At 41.4% G+C, this 23,068-nt stretch overlaps 2 protein-coding genes across 2 annotated transcripts in view; both read right to left on the bottom strand.

The window, feature by feature from the left end:
• Positions 1-1,774: 1,774 nt before the first annotated feature.
• Positions 1,775-20,745, bottom strand: LOC120718412 (Fc receptor-like protein 5). Its single transcript, XM_040006971.1, has 9 exons — positions 20,667-20,745; positions 20,088-20,208; positions 19,814-19,849; positions 19,358-19,621; positions 18,886-19,155; positions 6,627-6,905; positions 5,366-5,434; positions 5,111-5,161; positions 1,775-4,856 (listed from the first exon to the last, which is right to left on the bottom strand). Exons 2-9 carry the CDS (start codon positions 20,122-20,124, stop codon positions 4,738-4,740), a joined length of 1,125 nt encoding a protein of 374 aa, XP_039862905.1. The 5' UTR covers positions 20,125-20,208; positions 20,667-20,745; the 3' UTR covers positions 1,775-4,737.
• A 1,487-nt stretch (positions 20,746-22,232) lies between these two features.
• LOC120718382 (basement membrane-specific heparan sulfate proteoglycan core protein-like) overlaps positions 22,233-23,068 on the bottom strand; it is a 72,147-nt gene continuing 71,311 nt past the window's right edge. Inside the window, exon 22 of the mRNA XM_040006914.1 lies at positions 22,233-22,995. Coding sequence (XP_039862848.1) covers positions 22,910-22,995 — 86 coding nt within the window. The 3' untranslated portion in view covers positions 22,233-22,909. The remainder of the gene's footprint in view (positions 22,996-23,068) is intronic.

The following is a 23,068-nucleotide window of genomic DNA, read 5'->3' as shown; positions in this document are numbered from 1 at the left end:
AAATTATTATATTTTAAAATGACTCCCTGCATGTTCACATCGCCTTGAATGCAGTTATGACTGTGAGGTAGACTCCTGCTTATAGTGGTAACACTTACAGAGGAGGAGATCAAATTATGTGTCTTATCTTTTATGAAGAAGTGGAAACATGGACCAGGATGTCAAGACCCCAAACATGGAGCAATCAGAGACTCCATGATCCCAGCAAGCCAAGTGTTTGCTGCCTCTGCCCACCATCACTGACCTGGTCCTGTACTCTCCCTGGAACTGTGCCACCACACCTGATGTAACCTATGGCATTGCAACAGGAAAAAATGAGGCCACATGAGGCCACTGAAGACTTTCACTACCGTTTGTTTCCCACAGTGGAATTCTTTTTGACGAACATCAACCCCTGAACCTGCCAGACTACTGGAACCCACTGAAGAAAGCTGGAGGACGCATGATCCCAAACACCATCGTTAGCCCTCTGTGACCATATGATGGTGCGTGGGAAGAATTTAAGTCTCTCTCAACAAAATATGGCCCACCAGGAAGAAACCACATCGTCATCCTGTTCATCCTCCCAGGAGAGAGAGAAAGTGTCCCGTTCTCTGTCGTCTGCTTGGCTCTGTCCCTGGTGCTCCTCTCTTCCAGGTTTAAAGCCACCGTGCACCTTGATGCCTGTCTGAGTGATGGGTCTACAGGACAGAAATCTGACAGGAAATATCTGCAGGAGCAGTACTGCTGCACTGAAGACAACACTGTGATGACCTGTTCACTCAGTGTGAACTGGTGGGATCGTTTTAAGAGTCTGTTTTTAATTAGATGCCCTCATCCACATCTCATGGTCTTTTCAGTCTATCAGCCAGTTTCACTTCTTTAATGAAGCCTACATGAACCAGAATCAGAATACTATATTGATCCCTAGGGGAATTTATTTAATTATTACATGAACCAGTCTCCAGATTTTTGTGCACTTTAAGCTGTTTGTGTTGTTGCTGCTTTTCCTCAGAGCTCAGGCTGGACTTCAGTGTACAGACTGTCTTATACTTTATCCTGACAGAAAAGAGTACACAGCACTTTATTGTCTAGTTTAGCTCCATGACATGGAGGTAAATCTGCAAACAGCTGAGCAGACAAAGACATACAGTGTGTAAACTCTGTCTCTCTGTGTAATTTAAACACCCTAATGTATCTATTTTATTTATGATGAAATCAAACTACATTTTGGATTCTTGTATCATTTGTTCTTTTTTGACTTTTTATATTAATTTAAATTAAAACATAATGACTTTAATTTGTTGCTGGGATGTGACTGAAACAGAGTCACATGTGATAACATCAACTGCTCTTTATGGAGCTTGCAGGTGGAAGTGAGTTTCAACCAGGAGGAATGATTAAAATAAATGACCTGAGAAAATGAAGCAGAAATTAAACTTCAATCAAAGAGCACTTTATCTCCAGAGCATCGACTCATCTGCTTCTCAATGAATTTCAGAGATTATAATCAAAACACAGAGGTCATCAGAAATAAACAAACTGAATGTCCATCATGTCTGTACTATTACAGATACACTCTGTCATGTTTTTTTTTTTTATATTTTTACTTTCATCTTTATCCAAGAAAGTTGACTCTGTTCATCTGGATGCAGCATTTTCAGTGTGAGAAACTTTCCCTGCTTGAATTGACTTCTTCAGCCTCAGCTGACTGCAGACGTCCTCAGCTTAATAAACAGTGTGTCAGGAGTTGCTGTGTGGATGTGGAGTAGAGGAGACCCAAACGCTGGACTAGTGATGATTAAGGGTGTTTATTGCAATGGCAGGATGAACAGAACAGGGAAGATAGATGGCTGGCTGGCTGACTGACTGGCTGACTGACTGACTGACTGGCTGGCTGACTGAACTGGAAGGCAAACACGAGGAATAGACAGCAGTGACAACATCAATGACACGACAATGAACTGGTGAACCTGAGGAACTTAAATACACAGGCTGAATGATGACGTCAATTGGAAACAGGTGAGTACACGGCTGAACTTAGTCTAACTAATGATGCATGGAATGAACTGGAACATAATACACTGGTAGACAGGCTGGCACAGAAAACTGGAAGTGAAAAACATGGATGTGGAAAATAAGCTGAACATGACAAAACTGAAAACGCTGGTTCAACTACCCAGGAAACCTGACACAGTGCAGCTGCATAATGATTGAAACCAGCACCACACTGAGCCAGTTTCATGAATGTCAAAAAAAAAAGGAACAGCCATCCCTAAGATGAGAATCCTATCAGCATACACTGCTCTGTATCACTCATGGCCTCTTAACAATAGCCATAGCAACTTGGATATTCAGGGTAATCAGCTGGCATCCAGTAGAGGTGGACTATTTTTTTCAAATAATAGCAGACAGCCCAAGTAACTGCTGTCAGCATTTTCTCAGTTATGTTGGATAAATGGATAAATATTACTGCTAGATTTGTGTTTGTTGCTGCTGTAGATGTTTATATGCCATATATATTCAGAGGTAAGTTAATCGACGTTATCAAATAATATTTTATAAGTATGTTGTTTTTGTAGCATCTCATCTCTGCCCTGTTAGACCCATTAAAAACTGTCCTATTTACAGCTCTAAGGTCTTTTCCATCAGACCAAAGAGAGTTATGACACGTCATGATTTTCTCATTCAATAAAGGAATATTTACATCAATTTACCTTCATTTCTATCATGAACCCACAGAATGATCGCATCTTCTGACTTGAGTTTGTATTTGATTGTATTTTCTTTCTATTGTAGCAGACTTGTAACTTTAGACTGTGCAAAACGCTGCAGATTTGGCTTCTCTTCATTGGTTGCCAGTAAAATTTAGGTTTTGCTTTTATATCCTGGCTTTAACTCTTAGGGCACTACAGCTCACCATCTCTGAGCTGACTGCTCAAAAATCATTCTTCTGGAGATCTTAGCTCTTAAGGTCAGAGGTTACTGCTTTTCAGGCAGTGGCACAAAGATCGCAGAATTTTCTTTCACCTTCTTTCTACTGTATAGACTCCACTAACTATTTTTTTTTTTATCTGAAAACATATTTATACAGATAAGCTTTCAATATTTTTTTGTTTTATTCTATTGATTTACATTTGTGATTTTTAAAATCTGTTTATCTAGAGTATTTGGTCTATTCTGAGAGGAGGAGAGTTTTTAACTATCTTGAGATAATTGAACTAAAATCCGTTAATAATTAATAATTGTGATAAATAATCAAATAATAAGTAATAACTTTTGTTGGGTTTCCAAGTTATAACTTTCTTAAAAAATCCCAAATCACCTCTGGTTTAATGATTGAAGTTTTTACATGTAATTTGTTCTAAAACAGAGCCCGGTAGTTCTAACCCAAGACTGATTTGTAGTAATATACTTTTGCTTTATAAAAAAAAATGTTTTGCTTCTATTATACTTTCATTGTTTGATATATTTTGTACGAATTTCATTGTCTACATATTTTATGTATAATGTGGCAATAAAAGTAGTTATATTTACTTTTATCATTATCTTTAATTGTCTTTAACCCATTTTTTATATGCTGAATTTAGGGGAAACAAATATTTAGTTTTAACTCAAATCTGAATGGTAATATAACCCTTTTGAGTTTCAACACAATTTTTTGTAATCTTAACTTTAAACACTAATCAATTAACCCAATTTTTGGGTAGTTAGCCTAACCCAGTGTGCTGGATCAAACCAATAACCCAACCCTGTTGAGTTGAAACCAGCCAGGGTTCGCTGGGTCCAAATTAGGTTATTTTTAACCCAGCAGTTTTTAGTGTGTACTATACTATAAATCTATCATTTTAACTTCCCAAAGCTGGAAAATTTAAAACCGTGTTCAAAAAACAGTTGAAACATAAGTATTCATTTTACTGCTTTAAAAGCTTTAAAATGATGATTATAAAACAATCAAAAGTCATAATGAAACTCAGTAATTATCATGTTTGATAATCAGGTTAATGCAGTTCACTTCCCATTGTTAAGTCCTTGTCTGGTCTTATTGATGATTGGCTGGCATCATCAGCTCATTTTCCAGACCAAAATATTCACTCTCTCTTCCACTCCAGCTGGCATTAACCTATTAGTGGTTTTTATGCTTAATTTATGTTTAATGTATTAATGCTTAATTTATAAGTAAATCTAATTTATATTTTATAATATTTTATTTAAGCAAACCTCTATTGTGGACTCCCTCCTTGCCACCTACTTTTAGCCATCCTTAGACCCATTGGTAAGAGTAACGTTTAAGCTTGATGGCTAAGAAAGTTTGTGGTTTGCTAAATGCTTATCTAAGTTGAAATGTGGCTTCAGTGCAGCATAAAGTAGTTATAATAATTTATGGTATAGTATTTGGCTACGTGACCAATATCCTGGATAAGACTACATTTTGTCACCAGCTGCCTCAAGTTGATCAAATGAAAACACTGTTATGCCCCAAAGGCCACGGATCAGATCACCGCCCAACACACATTATGCCCCACATTACACCCCACTCCCATGATGTCTCATGCGGGTGGTGGCCCCACAGGCCCATGTCTCCTCTTCAGGTTGCGCCCAGTCACCAGATGCTTCCTTGAGCACCGTTCCCAGATTTGATTCCAGGGTGGGGTCCTGGGAAGCCTATCCCGGGTAGGCTAGACTAGTCCCTTAATTTGGTTCCTTTGGGGTTGACGAAGATGAAACCCAGGGCAGACCCAGAATACACTCGAGAGATTAAGTGTCTCGGCTGGCCTGCGAGCACCTCAGCATTCCTGCAGATAAACTGGAGGAGGTGGGTGGGGAGAGGGAGGTGTGGGCTTCTCTGCTTTGGCTGCTTCTACCGTGACCCAGACCTGGATAAGTAGAAGAAAATTAAATGATTGATAGATAAACTCTGCTATTACTGTATAAATAATGTTTACTTTTGCTTGTTTGTATATTTCATTTCTCTTATTTTGTGTATTCACGCCTCTTGTTCATAAGAGCTGAAACACAGACATCGTCACCTTCTGGTGACCTATAATTACAATATTATAGTTGTAATTACAGTTCTTTTATAACCACACAGCTTCCACAAACTGTGTGTAAAGTAAAGTTTATACTGTACCATTTTCAGTGTTTTTAGACCATCTGATGGACTCATAGACACAACGGTCACCTGCAGGTCAAAGAAAATTAGTCTTCTCATTTCTGTGAGCCTAATTTAAGCATAAGTATTCATGCAAGTAGCATTTATATTAAATGTTGATATTGTTGTAGCTTCATTTAATTCAACAGTGTTAAAACCGCAGCAGATGTTAAAGTACAGTCTTGCAAATTGCTTCAGAATAGAGTCTATATTTGAACCAGAGAGAGTGCTAATCATGAAGAAGTGAGGAGTATACTTGCTGTTGATCTTCTACCTGACTGACCCTCTGGTCATCAGTAGAACCTTTAAAACAAAAAAAAAAAAATTGAAATAAGACATTTGCCTTTGTATGGTTGATTTTTATACATTGTTGTGAACAGCTTCCCATGCCTGTATGCTGATTCTGTGTACTTAAATATTTAAAGAGTAAAATCTTTTATCAGAGGAACAAAAATGCTCACCTCTGGATTTTCTGTAGCAATAGAACAAGAGCAGCAAGAATATAAATATGACTCCAGAAATTATTCCAATGATCATCAAAATAAGAAATGAAGAGCTTTCAGGACTGGGCACAGCTGTTGTAAATTAGAAACATGAACTGTTAACTTCAATCAACTCAAGTGAATTTGCCATTTGAATAACAATGAAAGCTGACTTCTAAAGAAAAATAGATCAACTAAACAGGCAGGTTCCAAGACAGCTCTGCAACATCAAGAGCAATACTCTGACTATATGTTTAGGTTTACCAGACATATCTAGCACCCTCCCCTGTTAGCTGATGCAAATTACAACTGACTGGTGATTAGTTAATAAATGGTACACTTTCTGTTACTTCCCGTTTTTGTCTTTTGTGGTCTGCATTTGGGTCCTCACCTAAGAGAATCCACACAATCTGCCTCCGCATATCATGACAAACCCAGTGGAAAGCAATCCTCTCTTTCGCTGGTAAAAAACACAAACACATGCAACAAGCCGAGGGTACTAGGACATCCACCCCTGTCTGGCAACTCTTGCCAAAGAGAACCCAAGAGTTTCTCCAGGAGACTTGTTCCAGATTGAGGTGAGCCCAACTGTAGCTCTGTCAATCTGTCAAACTCGTGCACTAGCTCTTCCTCCTTCCACACCAGGGAGGTAATTGCTAGTTTCAGCAACTGGGAACTGGATACCTAAGTCATTTGCCTTTGACTTTGCCTCTAAGAGAGTGGATACTCCTTAACACAACAGCCAGCAATGATAGCTAGGAGCTGGGGATGTTACTGTCAGGGTCTCCACCCTTGATCCCCTCTTGACACACATTGCATTTAACTCCTATGGCTCCTCCTGTGAATGGCAGACCTGAAAGGGAGATCAGTGTTGGCCTCACAGGCCTCAGGCCTCACAAAATCTCTATATCTCAAAAGAAACCAATATGATTTGCTTTCTAGACCATTTACTTAATCCTGTGCTGATCATTGTTATGTTTGTAAAATGAAGCTCAACAACAAACATGACTTACTTGATGCTGACAAGTTGAAGGCTTCACTCCACTCTGTTGAAGAATATGAGTCATCTCTGCGTCGACTCTTACACGTGTAGTCTCCACTGCTGGACTCAGAAACATTGAATATCCAGTAATTATTGTGAGTCCACTGTGTGGTCTGCTTGGGTCCTCTCCATCTATACTCCCACTCAGTGGTTTCACCTCCTTCCTGCACCTCACATGTCAGACTGATCGTCTCACCGCTGAATATCTGAGGCCAGCTGGGTCGTCCTTTAACAACAACCTTATTGGAAACTGTTTATGTTACACCCCTGAAAACAGGGGGAAAAGAATCACGAGAGTGATTATGACTTGCGTCTCTCATGCAGTAGTTTATTGCAGTCAAAATGAGCAGGAACGTTTCACATTCTGTACTGCTAAATGTCACATGGTGGAAGAAAAACACTAAATAATAAACCGAAATACTAAAGTGCTTACTATACATATACTTGAGCAGGTTTCCTGACAAAATGGCTGACAATCGCGGCGTTTTTAGCTCCTGCCGTTATCTTAATGGCCATTACACAGTACAAAACTGAGGCTCAAAACCGCCACGTATATGTGCACAAAACTGTAATATAATGCTTCTAAAGCTTACAAAACAATGAAGGATTACCTCTTAAATATCTTAACAGGGTACACATTGGAAATATATCAACTTTTAAACACTTTTACCTGAAAACAGGGGGGAAAGAATCACGAGAGTGATTATGACTTGCGTCTCTCATGCAGTAGTTTATTGCAGTGAGGAGAACGCGCGAAAGCCCCCTAGTGGAGAATAGAGACACTACTAATCGATCCCAGAAAAGGCTTACTAGCCGATCACTGATGTATAGATTGTAGTTCTCTTAAGTAACATGAAAGCCTTTAATATAACATGAAAAATAATAAACTCTTAACCATTTTCTTACCATATTTACATTATTTTCGTCCTTATATCAACTGATATGAATTAGTATTAACTGAACAGTTTTATATGCAATAGTCATTCAACCTGTCACACTCTCCCCCACTCAAAAAATGTCGTCCCGACATTATACCAACAAGATGCTTTTCAGTCTATATTCTCTTGTAGTCAGGACATCAACAGTAGAGTGAACCAATGTCCTTAACTCTGTGGGTTTAACACCTATTTCACCACAGTTCATCACTGGTGACTGAAGACAAAGTCTATAACCAGTCCATATGTGAGTCTTCACAAAGTCTACTGTCTATGGTTATAATCCACAGATGGGGAAAAGTTCATGTCTTTTTCTTGATGACAGTCTTTAAGTACAGTTCTCAAGTCATCAGTGGAAAAGTGTCAACTTACATTTGCTGGAGTCCATACAAACCTGGGTGCAGTATGACTGCACAGCTGGAAACCATGGAACCAGGCCCGGGTACACAGGAAGCAGTTGCGGTGCTGGCTGAACACTGTAGCAAGATGGGGTGCCCAGTTGGTCATACGTCATCCGTCTTGGCGGGTGTCTCTCTCGCTGTGGCCGCTGAGGTGTCTCCTCCTCAAGTCTCTCGAGTACAACAGGTGGAGGAGGGGCAGGTATGTCACCTGCAGTGGGCTCTGCCTCCTCACAAGTTGTCTCCACGGCAACTGGGTCAGGCGCCTCCAGATGGTCTCCAGCAAGAGGCTCTGGTGTTGGTGCAAGAGCAGGGACTGAAGCTGCGGGCTGAGACGTTGCTGTGAGAAGTTCTTGTTCTGATGGCTGGGACACAGGTTGAGGTGGTGCGTAATGACAGCGGTATTCATCAACACTGCCCTCATCATCAGAGTCTGGCACAACAGCAACAGGTTTATCAGTCTTTTTCTGTTCATGTCTTGTACGATTATCTTTTTCAGGCACTTTTTCAAAAGGTAAGTGGTCACATGACATAAGCAAGTTTCTGTGAAGCACTCTAGAGTACCCTCTGCCTCTCTCCGGTCTTACCTCATAGATAGGGAGGTCAGGCCCCATTTGTCTGACTACTGTGTGAACAGTGTCCTCCCAATAGTCTCTCAGTTTCCCTGGGCCTCCTCTAGGTGTCAGGTTTTTGACCAGAACTCTCTCACCAGGTTGTAACACAGAACTCCTTACTTTTGTGTCGTAGTGTCTTTTGCCCTTTTCAGCAGCTTTCTTTGCATTCTCATTTGCTATAGAGTATGCTTGTTCCATGCCCTTTCTCCATTTTTCAACATAGTCTCTGTGGTCACTAAAATCTGTTTCTGAGTACAGTCCAAAGAGCATATCTACTGGTAGCCTGGGTGACCGTCCAAACAGTAGGTAAAATGGGGAGTAGCCAGTGACTTCACAACGTGTGCAATTATATGCATACATTAACTTGTTGATAGATTCCTTCCAGTTTGACTTTTGTGTTTCAGTTAGCGTTCTAAGCATTTGCAACAATGTCCTGTTCATACGTTCAACTTGACCGTTCCCCATTGGGTGATAGGGTGTTGTCCTAGAACCGGCCATGCCACAAAGTTTCTTGAGCTGACTGAATAGCTGATTTTCAAATTCACCTCCTTGGTCATGGTGAATGCGACAGGGGAAGCCAAACTTTAGGGCATAGTCATTGAATATCAGGTTTGCAGCAGTTTTGCCTGACTTTGAGGTGGTGGCATAGGCTTGGGCAAAACGTGTGAAGTGGTCAGTTATCACTAGAATATATTCATAACCGCCTTTGCATTTTTCAAGATGGAGAAAGTCTATACACACAAGCTCAAAGGGCTGCGTAGTTACGATGTTTGTTAAAGGAGCTCTTGTTTCATGGCTGGGCTTTTTCTGCTTTACACAGGAACAAACGTTGGTCACATAATGCTCGATGTCTGCCTGCATGTGTGGCCAAAAGAAGCGTTCACGTATCAAAGACACTGTGCGATCAACACCTTGATGGCCCATATTATTGTGCAGCTCTTCAAGTACAGTCTTTTTGAACTGATCTGGCAGGACTAGCTGTTTCCGGGCAGAAGTGAGTCTGTACAAGATGCCATTGTTATCTAGTCTTAACTTGCCCCACTCTCTGAACAAACATTTTGTCTTAGGGTCAAATGTTCTTAGCTCTTTGGGCAGTGGTTTTGAATCTGTCTGTTTACACTGTAATACAGGGCTTATAACAGGATCAGACTTTTGCGCTTCATTAAGCTGTTCTTTTGGTATGGGTGTGAATGATGCTTCTGCTGGCTCACCTTCTGCTGTGACTGACATTGCTGCAGCTGAGAGTGTCCATGCGGCAGGTGTGTCTTTCTGTACCTCAATGGCCTGGATAGCAGCTGCAATAGTGTCCGGTGGCACTTCCTCAGAGCAGTCTCTCATCAAGGTTTCAACATCAAGTGGCATTCTTGATAAAGCATCTGCATCACTGTTTTCCTTCCCTGGTTTGTACTTAATGGTGAAGTGAAAATCAGCGAGCTCAGCGACCCATCTTGATGTGGTGGCATTCAGTTTGGCTGTTGACAGAATGTACGTTAGCGGGTTGTTATCGCTATAGACAGTAAATGTTGGGGCATAGTACAAATAGTCTCTGAATTTGTCAGTGATAGCCCACTTCAATGCTAAAAATTCTAGTTTTCCAGCCGCTGTTAGAGTACGGGAGCCATAAGCAATAACTCGCAGCTTACCATCTTGTCTCTGGTACAACACTGCGCCTAGCCCTTTGTGTGAGGCGTCTGTGTGTACGATGAACGGCTGTGTGAAATCTGGGAACCCCAGCACTGGTGGGTGGAGCAAACAGTCTATTAGTTCCTCAAGCGCACGTTGATGCTGGTCAGTCCACACGATTTGTTTTGAGGAGGGCACAACTTGACTGGCTCTCTTTGGTCTTGCCCTTGTCCCTTTTGTGGTGTCTGAGTTCTCTGTGGTTTTGTCAGCTTTTAACAGTTCATACAAACAACCTGCTTTTCTGGAGAAGTCTTTTATGTATTGTCTGTAGTAGGAGAGAAGACCTAACATTTTTCTGAGCTGACCAACATTTTGTGGTTTTATACCTTTGAGTGCTTTGACTGCTTCAAAATCTGCAGGATCCACTTTACTGCCTTCTGCAGACACTATTCTGCCCAAATAGCGCACCTCAGACTTAAACATGTCACACTTACTTGGCTTAAGCTTTATACCAAAGCCTCTCAATCTCTGGAGCACTTTTCTCACGTCCTCCACGTGATCTTTGAACGTTTTGCTGTAAACTAATGTGTCATCCAGATAGGGGATGCAGATGTTGTCGCGAAGCCCATCCAGGCACTCTTCCATACAGCGCTGAAATACTGCAGGGGCATTCATAAGTCCAAAGGGGATGCGAATCCACTCATATAATCCCCAGGGGGTCACAAAAGCAGTGAGTGGACGACTTTCTTCTGACATGAACCCCTGGTGGTACGCTTTCCCCTGATCTAAAAGCGAAAACCAGGAGTTTCCACCCAAACTGTCCATAATGTCCTGGACGCGTGGGATGGGCTGGCGATCAGGATGGGTTTTCCGATTCAGGTCTCTGTAGTCTATGCACAGTCTTAAAGTACCATCTTTTTTTCTAACACAAACAACTGGTGAGGAGTATGACGAGTCTGACTTCCTAACCCAGCCTTGTGCTATTAAATCATGCAGGTAACTTTTCATCTCTTGGTAGAGCGGCCGTGGCACAGACAGGTATGTTCGTTTGACTGGTTCGTTGTCTTTGAGTGATATGGTCATTTTCAGTTTTTCAATACAGCCTACAGTGGGGCAAAAAAGTATTTAGTCAGCCACCGATTGTGCAAGTTCCCCCACTTAAAATGATGACAGAGGTCAGTAATTTGCACCAGAGGTACACTTCAACTGTGAGAGACAGAATGTGAAAAAAAAATCCATGAATTCACATGGTAGGATTTGTAAAGAATTTATTCGTAAATTAGGGTGGAAAATAAGTATTTGGTCACCTCAAATAAGGAAAATCTCTGGCTCTCACAGACCTGTAACGTCTTCTGTAAGAAGCTTTTCTGTCCCCCACTCGTTACCTGTATGAATGGCACCTGTTTGAACTCATCATCTGTATAAAAGACACCTGTCCACAGCCACAAACAGTCAGACTCCAAACTCCGCCATGGCCAAGACCAAAGAGCTTTCGAAGGACACCAGGAAAAGTATTGTAGACCTGCACCAGACTGGGAAGAGTGAATCTACAATAGGCAAGCAGCTTGGTGTGAAAAAATCAACTGTGGGAGCAATCATCAGAAAATGGAAGACATACAAGACCACTGATAATCTCCCACGATCTGGGGCTCCACGCAAGATCTCATCCCGTGGGGTCAAAATGATCATGAGAACGGTGAGCAAAAATCCCAGAACCACACGGGGGGACCTGGTGAATGACCTGCAGAGAGCTGGGACCAAAGTAACAAAGGTCACCATCAGTAACACACTACAACGGCAGGGAATCAAATCCCGCAGTGCCAGACGTGTTCCGCTGCTGAAGCCAGTGCATGTCCAGGCCCGTCTGAAGTTTGCCAGAGAGCACATGGATGATACAGCAGAGGATTGGGAGAATGTCATGTGGTCAGATGAAACCAAAGTAGAACTTTTTGGTATAAACTCAACTCGTCGTGTTTGGAGGAAGAAGAATACTGAGTTGCATCCCAAGAACACCATACCTACTGTGAAGCATGGGGGTGGAAACATCATGCTATGGGGCTGTTTTTCTGCCAAGGGGACAGGACGACTGATCCGTGTTAAGGACAGAATGAATGGGGCCATGTATCGTGAGATTTTGAGCCAAAACCTCCTTCCATCAGTGAGAACTTTGAAGATGAAACGAGGCTGGGTCTTCCAACATGACAATGATCCAAAACACACCGCCCGGGCAACAAAGGAGTGGCTCCGTAAGAAGCATTTGAAAGTCCTGGAGTGGCCTAGCCAGTCTCCAGACCTCAACCCCATAGAAAATCTGTGGCGGGAGTTGAAAGTCCGTGTTGCTCGGCGACAGCCCCAAAACATCACTGCTCTCGAGAAGATCTGCATGGAGGAATGGGCCAAAATACCAGCTACTGTGTGTGCAAACCTGGTAAAGACCTATAGTAAACGTTTGACCTCTGTTATTGCCAACAAAGGTTATGTTACAAAGTACTGAGTTGTATTTTTGTTATTGACCAAATACTTATTTTCCACCCTAGTTTACGAATAAATTCTTTACAAATCCTACCATGTGGATTCATGGATTTTTTTTTCACATTCTGTCTCTCACAGTTGAAGTGTACCTCTGGTGCAAATTACTGACCTCTGTCATCATTTTAAGTGGGGGAACTTGCACAATCGGTGGCTGACTAAATACTTTTTTGCCCCACTGTATATCATTGTCTGTTTTAGAGAAAGACTGGCATTCCTCTCTGAGCATCTGTTTTGCTAATACTCTCTGCTCTTCACCCAGGTGGCTAAGATCTACAGGTGGGTCCCACTCTTCGCTAGCGCTACACTGGGCTTGTGTATTTGTCTGGTTAACAGTAGCTACAGATGTGGCTTTTTCAAACACCTGGGCAGGTAAAACAGCTGTAATAGTCTGAACCGAGCCAACTAATGTACGGCCTGGAATGACAATTTCATGGTCAGTTGGGTTAGAGACACCTAGTGTTATGACAGGTAAAGTACCCTTCTTAACTTTAACCAAAGTGTCAAAAAACTCAAGATTGTCTGGCCACTGGGGGTTTAAATCTGGCTCAAATATCATGACCATATATTGTTTAAATGGCCCTGCTGCTATACGACCCTCAACATGCATGTGGCTTTTTTTTGGTACAGTAATACAGTCTTTCTTTGTCATCACTTTGTACTCGTCAACTGCATCTGCACTAACAGCCTGTATAAAAGCTTTCACCTTGTGTCTTTTGAGGCTGGGAAATGCTTTTCTCACTGTGCTGTACAGTTTAGCTTGGTCAGTCTTATTCACAATGTATTCAATTACATTGTAGCCTATAATAGGGCATGTGAGCTGAAAGCCTTTCATTACTAACATGGGGATTGTCAGTTTCTCAGTTTGTTCAGTTCCGGAAACAAGTTGGAAGGTTGTCTCAACCCACCCAAGATATGGCATGTTGGTCCCATTTGCTGCGGTCAGGGTGAGTTCAGATGTGTCCATAATATCTGCTACATCTCTCAGCTCTGTGTGTGGCAGATATTCCTTTTTCCACTTCTCATCGATGATTGATACCTGTGAGCCTGAGTCCCATAGAGCTTGAAGCCTGTGGCCGTCCAGGAAACACTCAACCAGACACTGCCTGCCCACCAGAGATGTGACTTTGTGAGGGGAATTTACATGAGCTGGCGACAGTGGTACCTGGACAGTCTCATTTTCTTTCTTAGTCTTTAAGCCAGTACATTGTCTCTTATGTTTTCTCCAGTGTTGTTTCTGGCATGTTCTTGAACAATAAAGTGCGTTTTTACATGCTGAACACTGTCTCATGCCTGACTTTTCTTGTTTACAGTTGGAGCAATGTTGGGACTTGTGGATGATGGGCATGGTTAACACTCGTCCCTCGGTGGTAACCATTGCTGGTTTAAATGTTTCTCTTTATATGGTCTCATACCTCTGCTTCTACATCCAGCCTGAAAGTGTTCTCTACTCCCACAGAGGTAGCAGTGGGTGCAGCGCTCGTTGACTCCATTCTGCTGGCAGATGTGGCACCTCCTCTCACGGCGGGCTGGACTACCTGTGTAGTGCTGTACAGGATACTGAGGGGGTGGCGGTCTTTGACGGGGGCCCTGGAAGCTATAATACTGCTGGTCCCTATCATACTGCATAACTGGTGGTGGGGCATATGACTGAGGATAGGGCTGCTCGATTATGGCAAAAATGATAATCACGATTATTTTCACTGAAATTGAGATCTCGATTATTTGACGATATTTATTTAACAATAACAATGTGTTGAATAATGACTTTAAAGATTGTCAAAAAATAATATAAAATAGTGCAAATACTGATAACAGTGCAAATGTTTGCAATCTAAGAAATAAATGAAAAATGTAAACATCTATGTTTAGTGAACTTTGCAGTGTTGCTCTGTGGTGCAGCTACGACACTGTAGCAAAGTTTACACACTGTGTCTACTTGATCCACGTCTGACTGAACCCATAATGTTTCCACACCACTGAAGTTTTTTACCTCTCTTTTCAACCAACAGCAGTCACTCTCCTCTCCAAATAACTTCTGCTTAGCTTTCCGAGCTTCCCTCAGGTCCTCTTAATCAGCGGCCCCCAACCCCCGGGCCTCGGACCGGTACCGGTCCGTGAGTCGTTTGGTACCGGGGCGCGAGCGTTGAGGCTCAGGTGTGAAATGTGTGGTTTTCAGGGTTTTTATCGGTTTTCAGCGTTATTTTGTTATCGTTTACTCGGTTTTCCTGGGTCTTTTCACCTGTGTTATGAATAAATCTTCTTTTTTTCGGTACCGGTACTAGTTTTATTTTGTTGTATTTATCCACGACACCTTAAAGGCCGGTCCGTGAAAATATTGTCGGGCATAAACCGGTCAGTGGCGCAAAAAAGGTTGGAGACCGCTGCTCTTAATTGTTGTGACACGTGTTCGAAATGCAGAGAGGTGCGCTCGATTTGTCAAACGGAGCAGCGCAAGAGTAAAGCACGAGGGAGGGGCTAATAATCGGCTCAGTCATTTTTAATGATCGTTGAAAGCCCAGATCGTAATCGTGATTAAAATTCGATTAATTGAGCAGCCCTAACTGAGGACCAGCCACCGGCTGCTGTAGAGTCTCTTTAATCTGAGCTATCTCTGCACTGAGACCTTTCAGGGAGGCTACACCTGTCTTAAGCTCCGCTAACTCAGTTAAAAGCTCGGGTGGTATCTTAGCTTTAACTTCTTTCACAAGGTTCTTAGCTGGTGACACATCATCTGACTGCACTGCAAGCCATATTTAACCTCTCTAACAGGAGTTCATCAGGTGTCTTAGAGTCTAACAGGAGTGGCTGCATATCTATCCTGACACTGTCACTCTGGAAGCCTGTGAGTATGGTGTGCAAACACATACGCTGGACTAAAGCTGGGTCGTATTTGAGTCTTGACTCAGATTCTTGGGAAGCAAATAAGACTTTCTGCTTTAGATCTAAAACTCTCATCAGGAAGCTTTGAGCAGTCTCTTTTGGGGTCTGTACCTCGGAGGCAAGTTGTTTATACAGTTCGGTGGCGCTCTTCTCCTGGAAATGGGAGCGCAGTATGCGGCGTAGAGTTGGAAGGGTGAGTTGAGCTTTTCCCTCCAAATAGCTGCGTAGTTGTAGGCCTGGCAAGATAGCTTTGATGACAGCATCTACAATGTCAAGCTCTGAGTAGCCTCTGCTCAGTCCATTTTCGATCTGGTGAGCAAGACTGGAAAATGTCAGTTTATCTTTTTGACCTGGTTCGCCAATCTGGCCTGATATTTTGAAATCTTTCTGCCAGTAAGGGCTTGGTCGTTGGGGGGTACTTGACACAGATGAGTTAGAGACAAAGCGATTACCTTGGGAGTGAGAAACAACCGCTGTGTTAACTGCATTAGCTGTCTCTGTTACCAGTGAGGTTGCAGTGTTTGGTTGCTCTCTGTGTCCTGAATCACCCTCTTCATTTGCATTTGGTTCAGTCTCAACAATTGTCTCTTTCATTACTTCAGCAATCTTATCATTAAGCAACAACAGTTCTGACATTCCTTCATCCTCAAGTACTGTTATACCTTCTCTCTCAATGTGTATTTGGATGTGTGTTAGCAGTGACAGTCGTGTTTTTCTGCTAACATCTATTTTTTCTGCAATGCCAAGGAACTCGCAGATTGACACTAGTTGATCTTTGGACAGAGTGTGCATTTCACGCACAACCTCTTCTCGCAGCTCTTCCACCGAAGACATTGTGGCAGTAGGCAGGAAGAATTTTGCATGTACAGGTGACGCTGAGCTGAGTCGTTTTTGCAGCCCCTGATGATCTCTGGCTGGCCTCAGGAAACATGGGCTAAAATACAGCTACCAGTTCGCCTCGACAGCAACACTTTCCTCACTGCAGTATGCCTGGGTTGTAGTGGGGGGATTTAGCTGGCTTGGACTACGATGTGCAGATTGTGGACACCGGACATCTAAGCAGCTATCCCAGCGGTGCCTCCAAATGTTACACCCCTGAAAACAGGGGGAAAAGAATCACGAGAGTGATTATGACTTGCGTCTCTCATGCAGTAGTTTATTGCAGTCAAAATGAGCAGGAACGTTTCACATTCTGTACTGCTAAATGTCACATGGTGGAAGAAAAACACTAAACAATAAACAGAAATACTAAAGTGCTTACTATACATATACTTGAGCAGGTTTCCTGACAAAATGGCTGACAATCGCGGCGTTTTTAGCTCCTGCCGTTATCTTAATGGCCATTACACAGTACAAAACTGAGGCTCAAAACCGCCACGTATATGTGCACAAAACTGTAATATAATGCTTCTAAAGCTTACAAAACAATGAAGGATTACCTCTTAAATATCTTAACAGGGTACACATTGGAAATATATCAACTTTTAAACACTTTTACCTGAAAACAGGAGGAAAAGAATCACGAGAGTGATTATGACTTGCGTCTCTCATGCAGTAGTTTATTGCAGTGAGGAGAACGCGCGAAAGCCCCCTAGTGGAGAATAGAGACACTACTAATCGATCCCAGAAAAGGCTTACTAGCCGATCACTGATGTATAGATTGTAGTTCTCTTAAGTAACATGAAAGCCATTAATATAACATGAAAAATAATAAACTCTTAACCATTTTCTTACCATATTTACATTATTTTCGTCCTTATATCAACTGATATGAATTAGTATTAACTGAACAGTTTTATATGCAATAGTCATTCAACCTGTCACATTTACACATATTTACAGTTGAGATACAAACAAACAAACATAAAATCAACAGAAATAATTTAATATTGAGTTGGTTGATAGTGACGAGTGAATGTACAGTAGTGTAAAAAGTGTCTTCCCCCTTCCTGATTTCCTATGTCTTGTATTTTTGACTTAAATGTTTCAGATCATCAAACAAATTTAAATGTTAAACATAGATAACAAAACTAAACACAAAATGCAGTTTCTAAATGTACTTCTTTATCATTAAGTATAAAAAAAATCCAAACCTTGTGTGAAAAAGCGATCGCCACCTAAACCTAATAACTGGTTAGGGCGTCCTTGGCAGCAACAACCAGATTCAGTCATTCCAGACTCTTCATTTTGCTTTTCTTAACCCATTCAGAGGTGGACCTCAGTTCAATTTTATTTTATTCATACAGCACCAAATCACAATAACATTTGCCTCAAGGTGCTTTATATTGTAAGGTGAAGACTCTACAATAATACAAAGTAAACAGAGAAAACCCCAACAACCATATAACCCCCTATGAGCAACAGAAGGAAGGGAAAACATGCTGAGCCAGACAGCCAGAGATTACTGGTGTGATCTGGATCGTTGTCCTGCTGCAGAACCCAAGTGTGCTCCAACTTGAGGTCATGAACGCATGGCTGGACATTCTCCTTCATGATGTTTTTATAAACAGCAGAATTCATGGCTCCATTTACCAAAGCAAGTCTTTCAGGTCCTGGGGCAGCAAAACAGACCTGGACCATCCCACTAACGCCACCGTAGTTTACTGTTGGTGTTCCATTTCTGAAATGCTGTGTTACTTTTAAGCCAAATGTAATAGGACACACACCTTCCAATTAGTTCAACTATTTTCTCAAAGTATTTTCCTAATAGTCTTGGGGATCATTAAACATTTTTCTGGCAAAACTGAGACGAGCCTTAATTTTCCTCTTTTTGTTGTTGTTGTCTTAGAAATCTGCCATGCAGGCCATTTCTGACTAGTCTCTTTCTAAGGGTGGAGACAGGAACACTGACCTTAACTGAGGCAACTGAGGCCTGACAGACCGACCTTCAGCAGGTCTGGTAGTAATATCAAGGCAGTATATAAGGCCTTGATATGGGAGTGAAACTAAACTCAGCGTTGTAATAAAAAAATGTGGTTGATCACAGTTAATAATATTATTTAACAAGGTGGGGGCTTTTTCCACACAAGGCCAGGTAGGTGTGGATTTTTCCTCCTTTAACTATAAAACCTTTCGATTAGAATCTTTATTTTCCGTTTACTTGTGTTATCTGTTTCTAATATTACACTAAACTTGATTTATGATCTGAAACATTTAAGTGTGACAAACATACAAAAAGTAGGAAATCTGGAGGGGGGCAAACACTTGTTCACACCACTGCCCATTTCAAAGAAAACTTTTCAACTCACAGGTTATCTCAATGATGACATCACCACTTTTATCAGTGTAGTAAACTGGGTTTCCTCTTCTTCCTCTGCAGCGGTAGATTCCTCCTTGAGATACTCTGATTACTCCGTTTTGTTGATCATCTGTTCTCATTTGAACTTCAGAGTTTGGGTCATGTCTGAACCACTCATATTTCCAGCCAGCAGAGCTCCCCACAGAGCAGGCCAGAGTCACACTGCCCCCTACTGGTATGATAGTTGATCCTGGAGTCAGTGTGGCCCTGGGTTTACCTGCTGTTAGGGAAAATAAAATATGTATACATATGATCTATTATCAAGTAATAAGAACACAGGTCCTGGCTAAAGATTTTTTTTTTCAAAGCTCCTTCCATGAACACATTAATTAAGTGTACACTCTGTTTTATAATTTAGATGAATATTTGAATTATTATATTAAGTATATTATATTTATTGGTCATGGTCACTGAGGACTTACCCAGCACAGTCAGGGAGACAGTATTACTGTTCTTTGTATAATGTGATTTCTTCATATGACCAGAGCACTGGTATTTACCAGTATCAGATGTAGACTTCATTTGTTTTCTGTAATTTTTGTATCTGTTGTACGGGATAAAGGCTCGACCATCCTTCATGAGTTTGTATTCCCAGTCAGTGTGTTTTCCTTCCTTCATGTCACATTTGAAGCTAACAGTCTCTCCGATGTAAGTTGTCGAGCTGGATTCAACAGTTAGCACAGCATCTAGAATCCAACACAAACACAACATCATTGATCTAAAACACTTTTATGTACTTTACAAATCAAAATCTGTTCTGACATGTTCATAAACTTATAAATATATTGAGAAATAAAAACAGAAATGGAAAGTGTTTAAGATTGATGCATTAAGATGAATATTTACTAAATAAATGAAAGTGCAAACTGTTCAGTCACCTTGAGCGTGTCCGCTGCAGAGGAGCGTACAGAGAACTGCAATAAAGGAAGAAACTTCACACATCATCAAACTGAAGACTCACTCAAACATGGCATCAATCAAACACACCTGGTGTTACCAGAGGCTGCTAATCTAATCTAATCTAATCCAGTCTACAAACAACCATGTTGAGAACAAAACATGAACTGAAATGCTGCAAATGACTGAAACTCTGTCATTTTACTAAAACATGTTCATCAGTCAATGAATCAAAGGAAGAAGTGATGCACTGACAGAATAGGCCCAGCTCACAGAGGAAAGTGGGTCCCATCCTCACATCCAGCTGTGACACGTCTGAAAACTTCTACGACTTTGTGTGAAGAGAAAGAAGAAGAAGCACACGAGACGCCGAGAACTGTGAAGAAAACAAAGACTTTAAAACTTCTTCTTCTCTCCGCTTCCTTCCTTTTATCACACCTTAATAAACTCTGTCTACAGCATGCTTTGACATGTTTGTATTTTCCTGCTGCTTCAGAAACAAATTAAGGAGATTTTTATAAAACTAAGTAATAAGAATCGTTTTATCATACAGATGTGAGCTGAGTAGTGAAAGAGACAAAATGAGCAGATTACATGTCATTTTGTTTCCTTTGTCTGCTCCTCGTCTGCTTGTTGTGTTTGCTGGGAGCTTTGCCACCAATAATAGTTATTCTCACAGATGCTCCATCATGGAAATACACCATTCTGATGGGTTCAAACTGCTGCTGCTGCACAAAATCATTAAATTGCTTCAAATATAAAATAAATGCATTTTCATCTAGCTTAGCCTCATAGCTTCAACTATCAGTTGACAAATAGCGGTGTCATACTCACCATAAGCAGATGTTCACATCAGTTAATCCATGCACTCTCTCACACAACAATGAAATTTGTAACTAAAAAATTGACTTTTTTTAATCTTAATTGATAAAACTGAGCTTTACTAATGTAGATTATTCCATTAAACCGCTGTAAAATCTTCTGGTTTCATCATAAATTGATTTACAGGAAACGGACAACTCAAACAGTAACAGAAGTGAGTGTGAGGTGAGAGGAAGTCGTCCTTTTTTCTGAACTTGCCACTGTTGCCTTACATGTCGCTGTAAGTGGGTTTAGAGGCGTGAAACAACAGACATTTCCTGTTTCATTGCCCAAAGCAATGAGAAGTAAGCAGCAGTGTGGTATATATAAAAAGATTCCCCACTCGCCCCTGTGGGCGGTCAATCCTTCAAGCTCGGGTCCTCTACCAGAGGCCTGGGAGCTTGAGGGTCCTGCGCAGTATCTTAGCTGTTCCCAGGACTGCGCTCTTCTGGACAGAGATCTCCGATGTTGTTCCCGGGATCTGCTGGGAGTCACTGCACCTAGTGCTCCAATTACCACTGGGACCACTGTCACCTTCACCCTCCACATCCTCTCGAGCTCTCCTCTGAGCCCTTTGCACTTCTCCAGCTTCTCGTGTTCCTCCTTCCTGATGTTGCTGTCACTGGGAATCGCTACATTGATCACTACGGCCGTCACTACAGAAGTCCCACAGGATCTTAGCTTGGTCATTCTCCATCACCCTTGGGGGAGTCTCCCATTTTGAACTCTGGACTTCCAGGCACTTCCAGACACAGGTACTCCTGTATATTATGCCGGCCTCTTGGTTATGGCGTTCCATGTATGCCTTGCCTGCTAGCATCTTGCACCCTGCTGTTATGTGCTGGATTATCTCAGGGGCATCTTTACACAGCCTGCACCTGGGGTCTTGCCTGGTGTGATAGACCCCAGCCTCTATGGATTTTGTGCTCAGAGCTTGTTCCTGTGCTGCCATGATTAGTTGACAGCATTGTTGAACGCTCCTGATCCAGGCTCATGTCAGTACAATGCAAAAGCCAACAAAAAAGCTGCTGGTTACACAGCTTGACAAGGTCCTCCCACCATTAACAGGACATGGAAACACATGTGAATTTGAGATGCTACAGTTTCCAATGGGATCCAAGGTGAGTTAAATTAAAAGGAGAGAGATCTCTTTCATGTTTTCATTGTCGTCTGTTTTTGACTTTACTAGGCAAGTCTTAAGACTTAAGATGAAACTGCACCCATTAAGTCACAAAAACTCTGACATGAAATATTAGATTTAAAATACTAACAGAAATTTTCAACACTGTATTCTGTGTTGAAAACTATCGCCCCTCCTCCTCTCCCTCAACAAAGTTTGTCCATTTGTGTGGTATAAAAGGTGTCATACATGTTCAAAGTTTTCCTGCCTCTGTACAAAGTTCCAGCAGGTCAGTGTTATATAAACACTTGAAGGACTCCTCTCAGCATTTATGTTTATGTAATTTATCAACAAACACAACACACAAGACTGAAGCATATACTGTATAACATTTATATAATAAAGGTTACATTGTTTAAACGACACACAAAATGAGATAACAGAATAAAAAATTTGACGGCAGCTTTACCAAATATGAAATAAACAAATATAAAATGTTATTAATGTACAAACCCATTTAAAAAAAACAAGAGGAACAAAGATGCTGATTTGCAAAAACCAAAGGAAAGATTTGTAAATATAGATGTAAAAACAATACATGTGTTGGGGGCGTGGTTTACGATGCTGCTGCAGGTGCGATGTACACACCTGCGCGGCGTTTGCAATCACGCCTCGCCGGCTTAAAAGTTCAGAGTTTTGGTTAACGATGTTGTTGTGGTTGTTGTGTTGAGCTGCAGTGTGTGTGTCCAGCAACCGTCAAAGTATTAATACAAGTGATCAAAATGCACTGGGTCTGCCGTGTATGTTTACAATATGCAGTTCAATAAATGCTTGTGTGAAAGTGGAAAGATCCTGATCCTAACACCACACTATCACTTGCTGCTGCTGCCTATTTTTCAACAAAAGAAAACTTTTCATAAAAAAGTTGAAATCTGCTGTTAAATTCAAATGAATTAAATTTTGCTTTTGCAACATTTAGTTGGTTTTGCAGACACATGATCATGAAGAATCGATGCAGAATTATTCAGTGTTTAAAGGTGATTTGGGACTCAGTTTATCGAGTTAATCATTACAACAACAAATCACAGTATGTAAGCTATTTTATTTCTGTATTACTAAGAGCTGGTTTTGATTTGACTTCAGAATAAACTGCTTCATCAGCTGCTGCAGGGGCTGATTTTCCTGCAAATAAAGAGATTTTTTGATGAGATGACTGCCAGTAACATCTTAATTCAAAGGCTCTACTATTTATACA

Source organism: Simochromis diagramma, unplaced genomic scaffold (genome assembly GCF_900408965.1).
Source record: "Simochromis diagramma unplaced genomic scaffold, fSimDia1.1 OVJJ01000141.1, whole genome shotgun sequence".
NCBI lineage: Eukaryota > Metazoa > Chordata > Actinopteri > Cichliformes > Cichlidae > Simochromis > Simochromis diagramma.
Note: the sequence above shows the minus strand (reverse complement) of the source record. Positions and strands in the feature narration are given on the sequence as shown.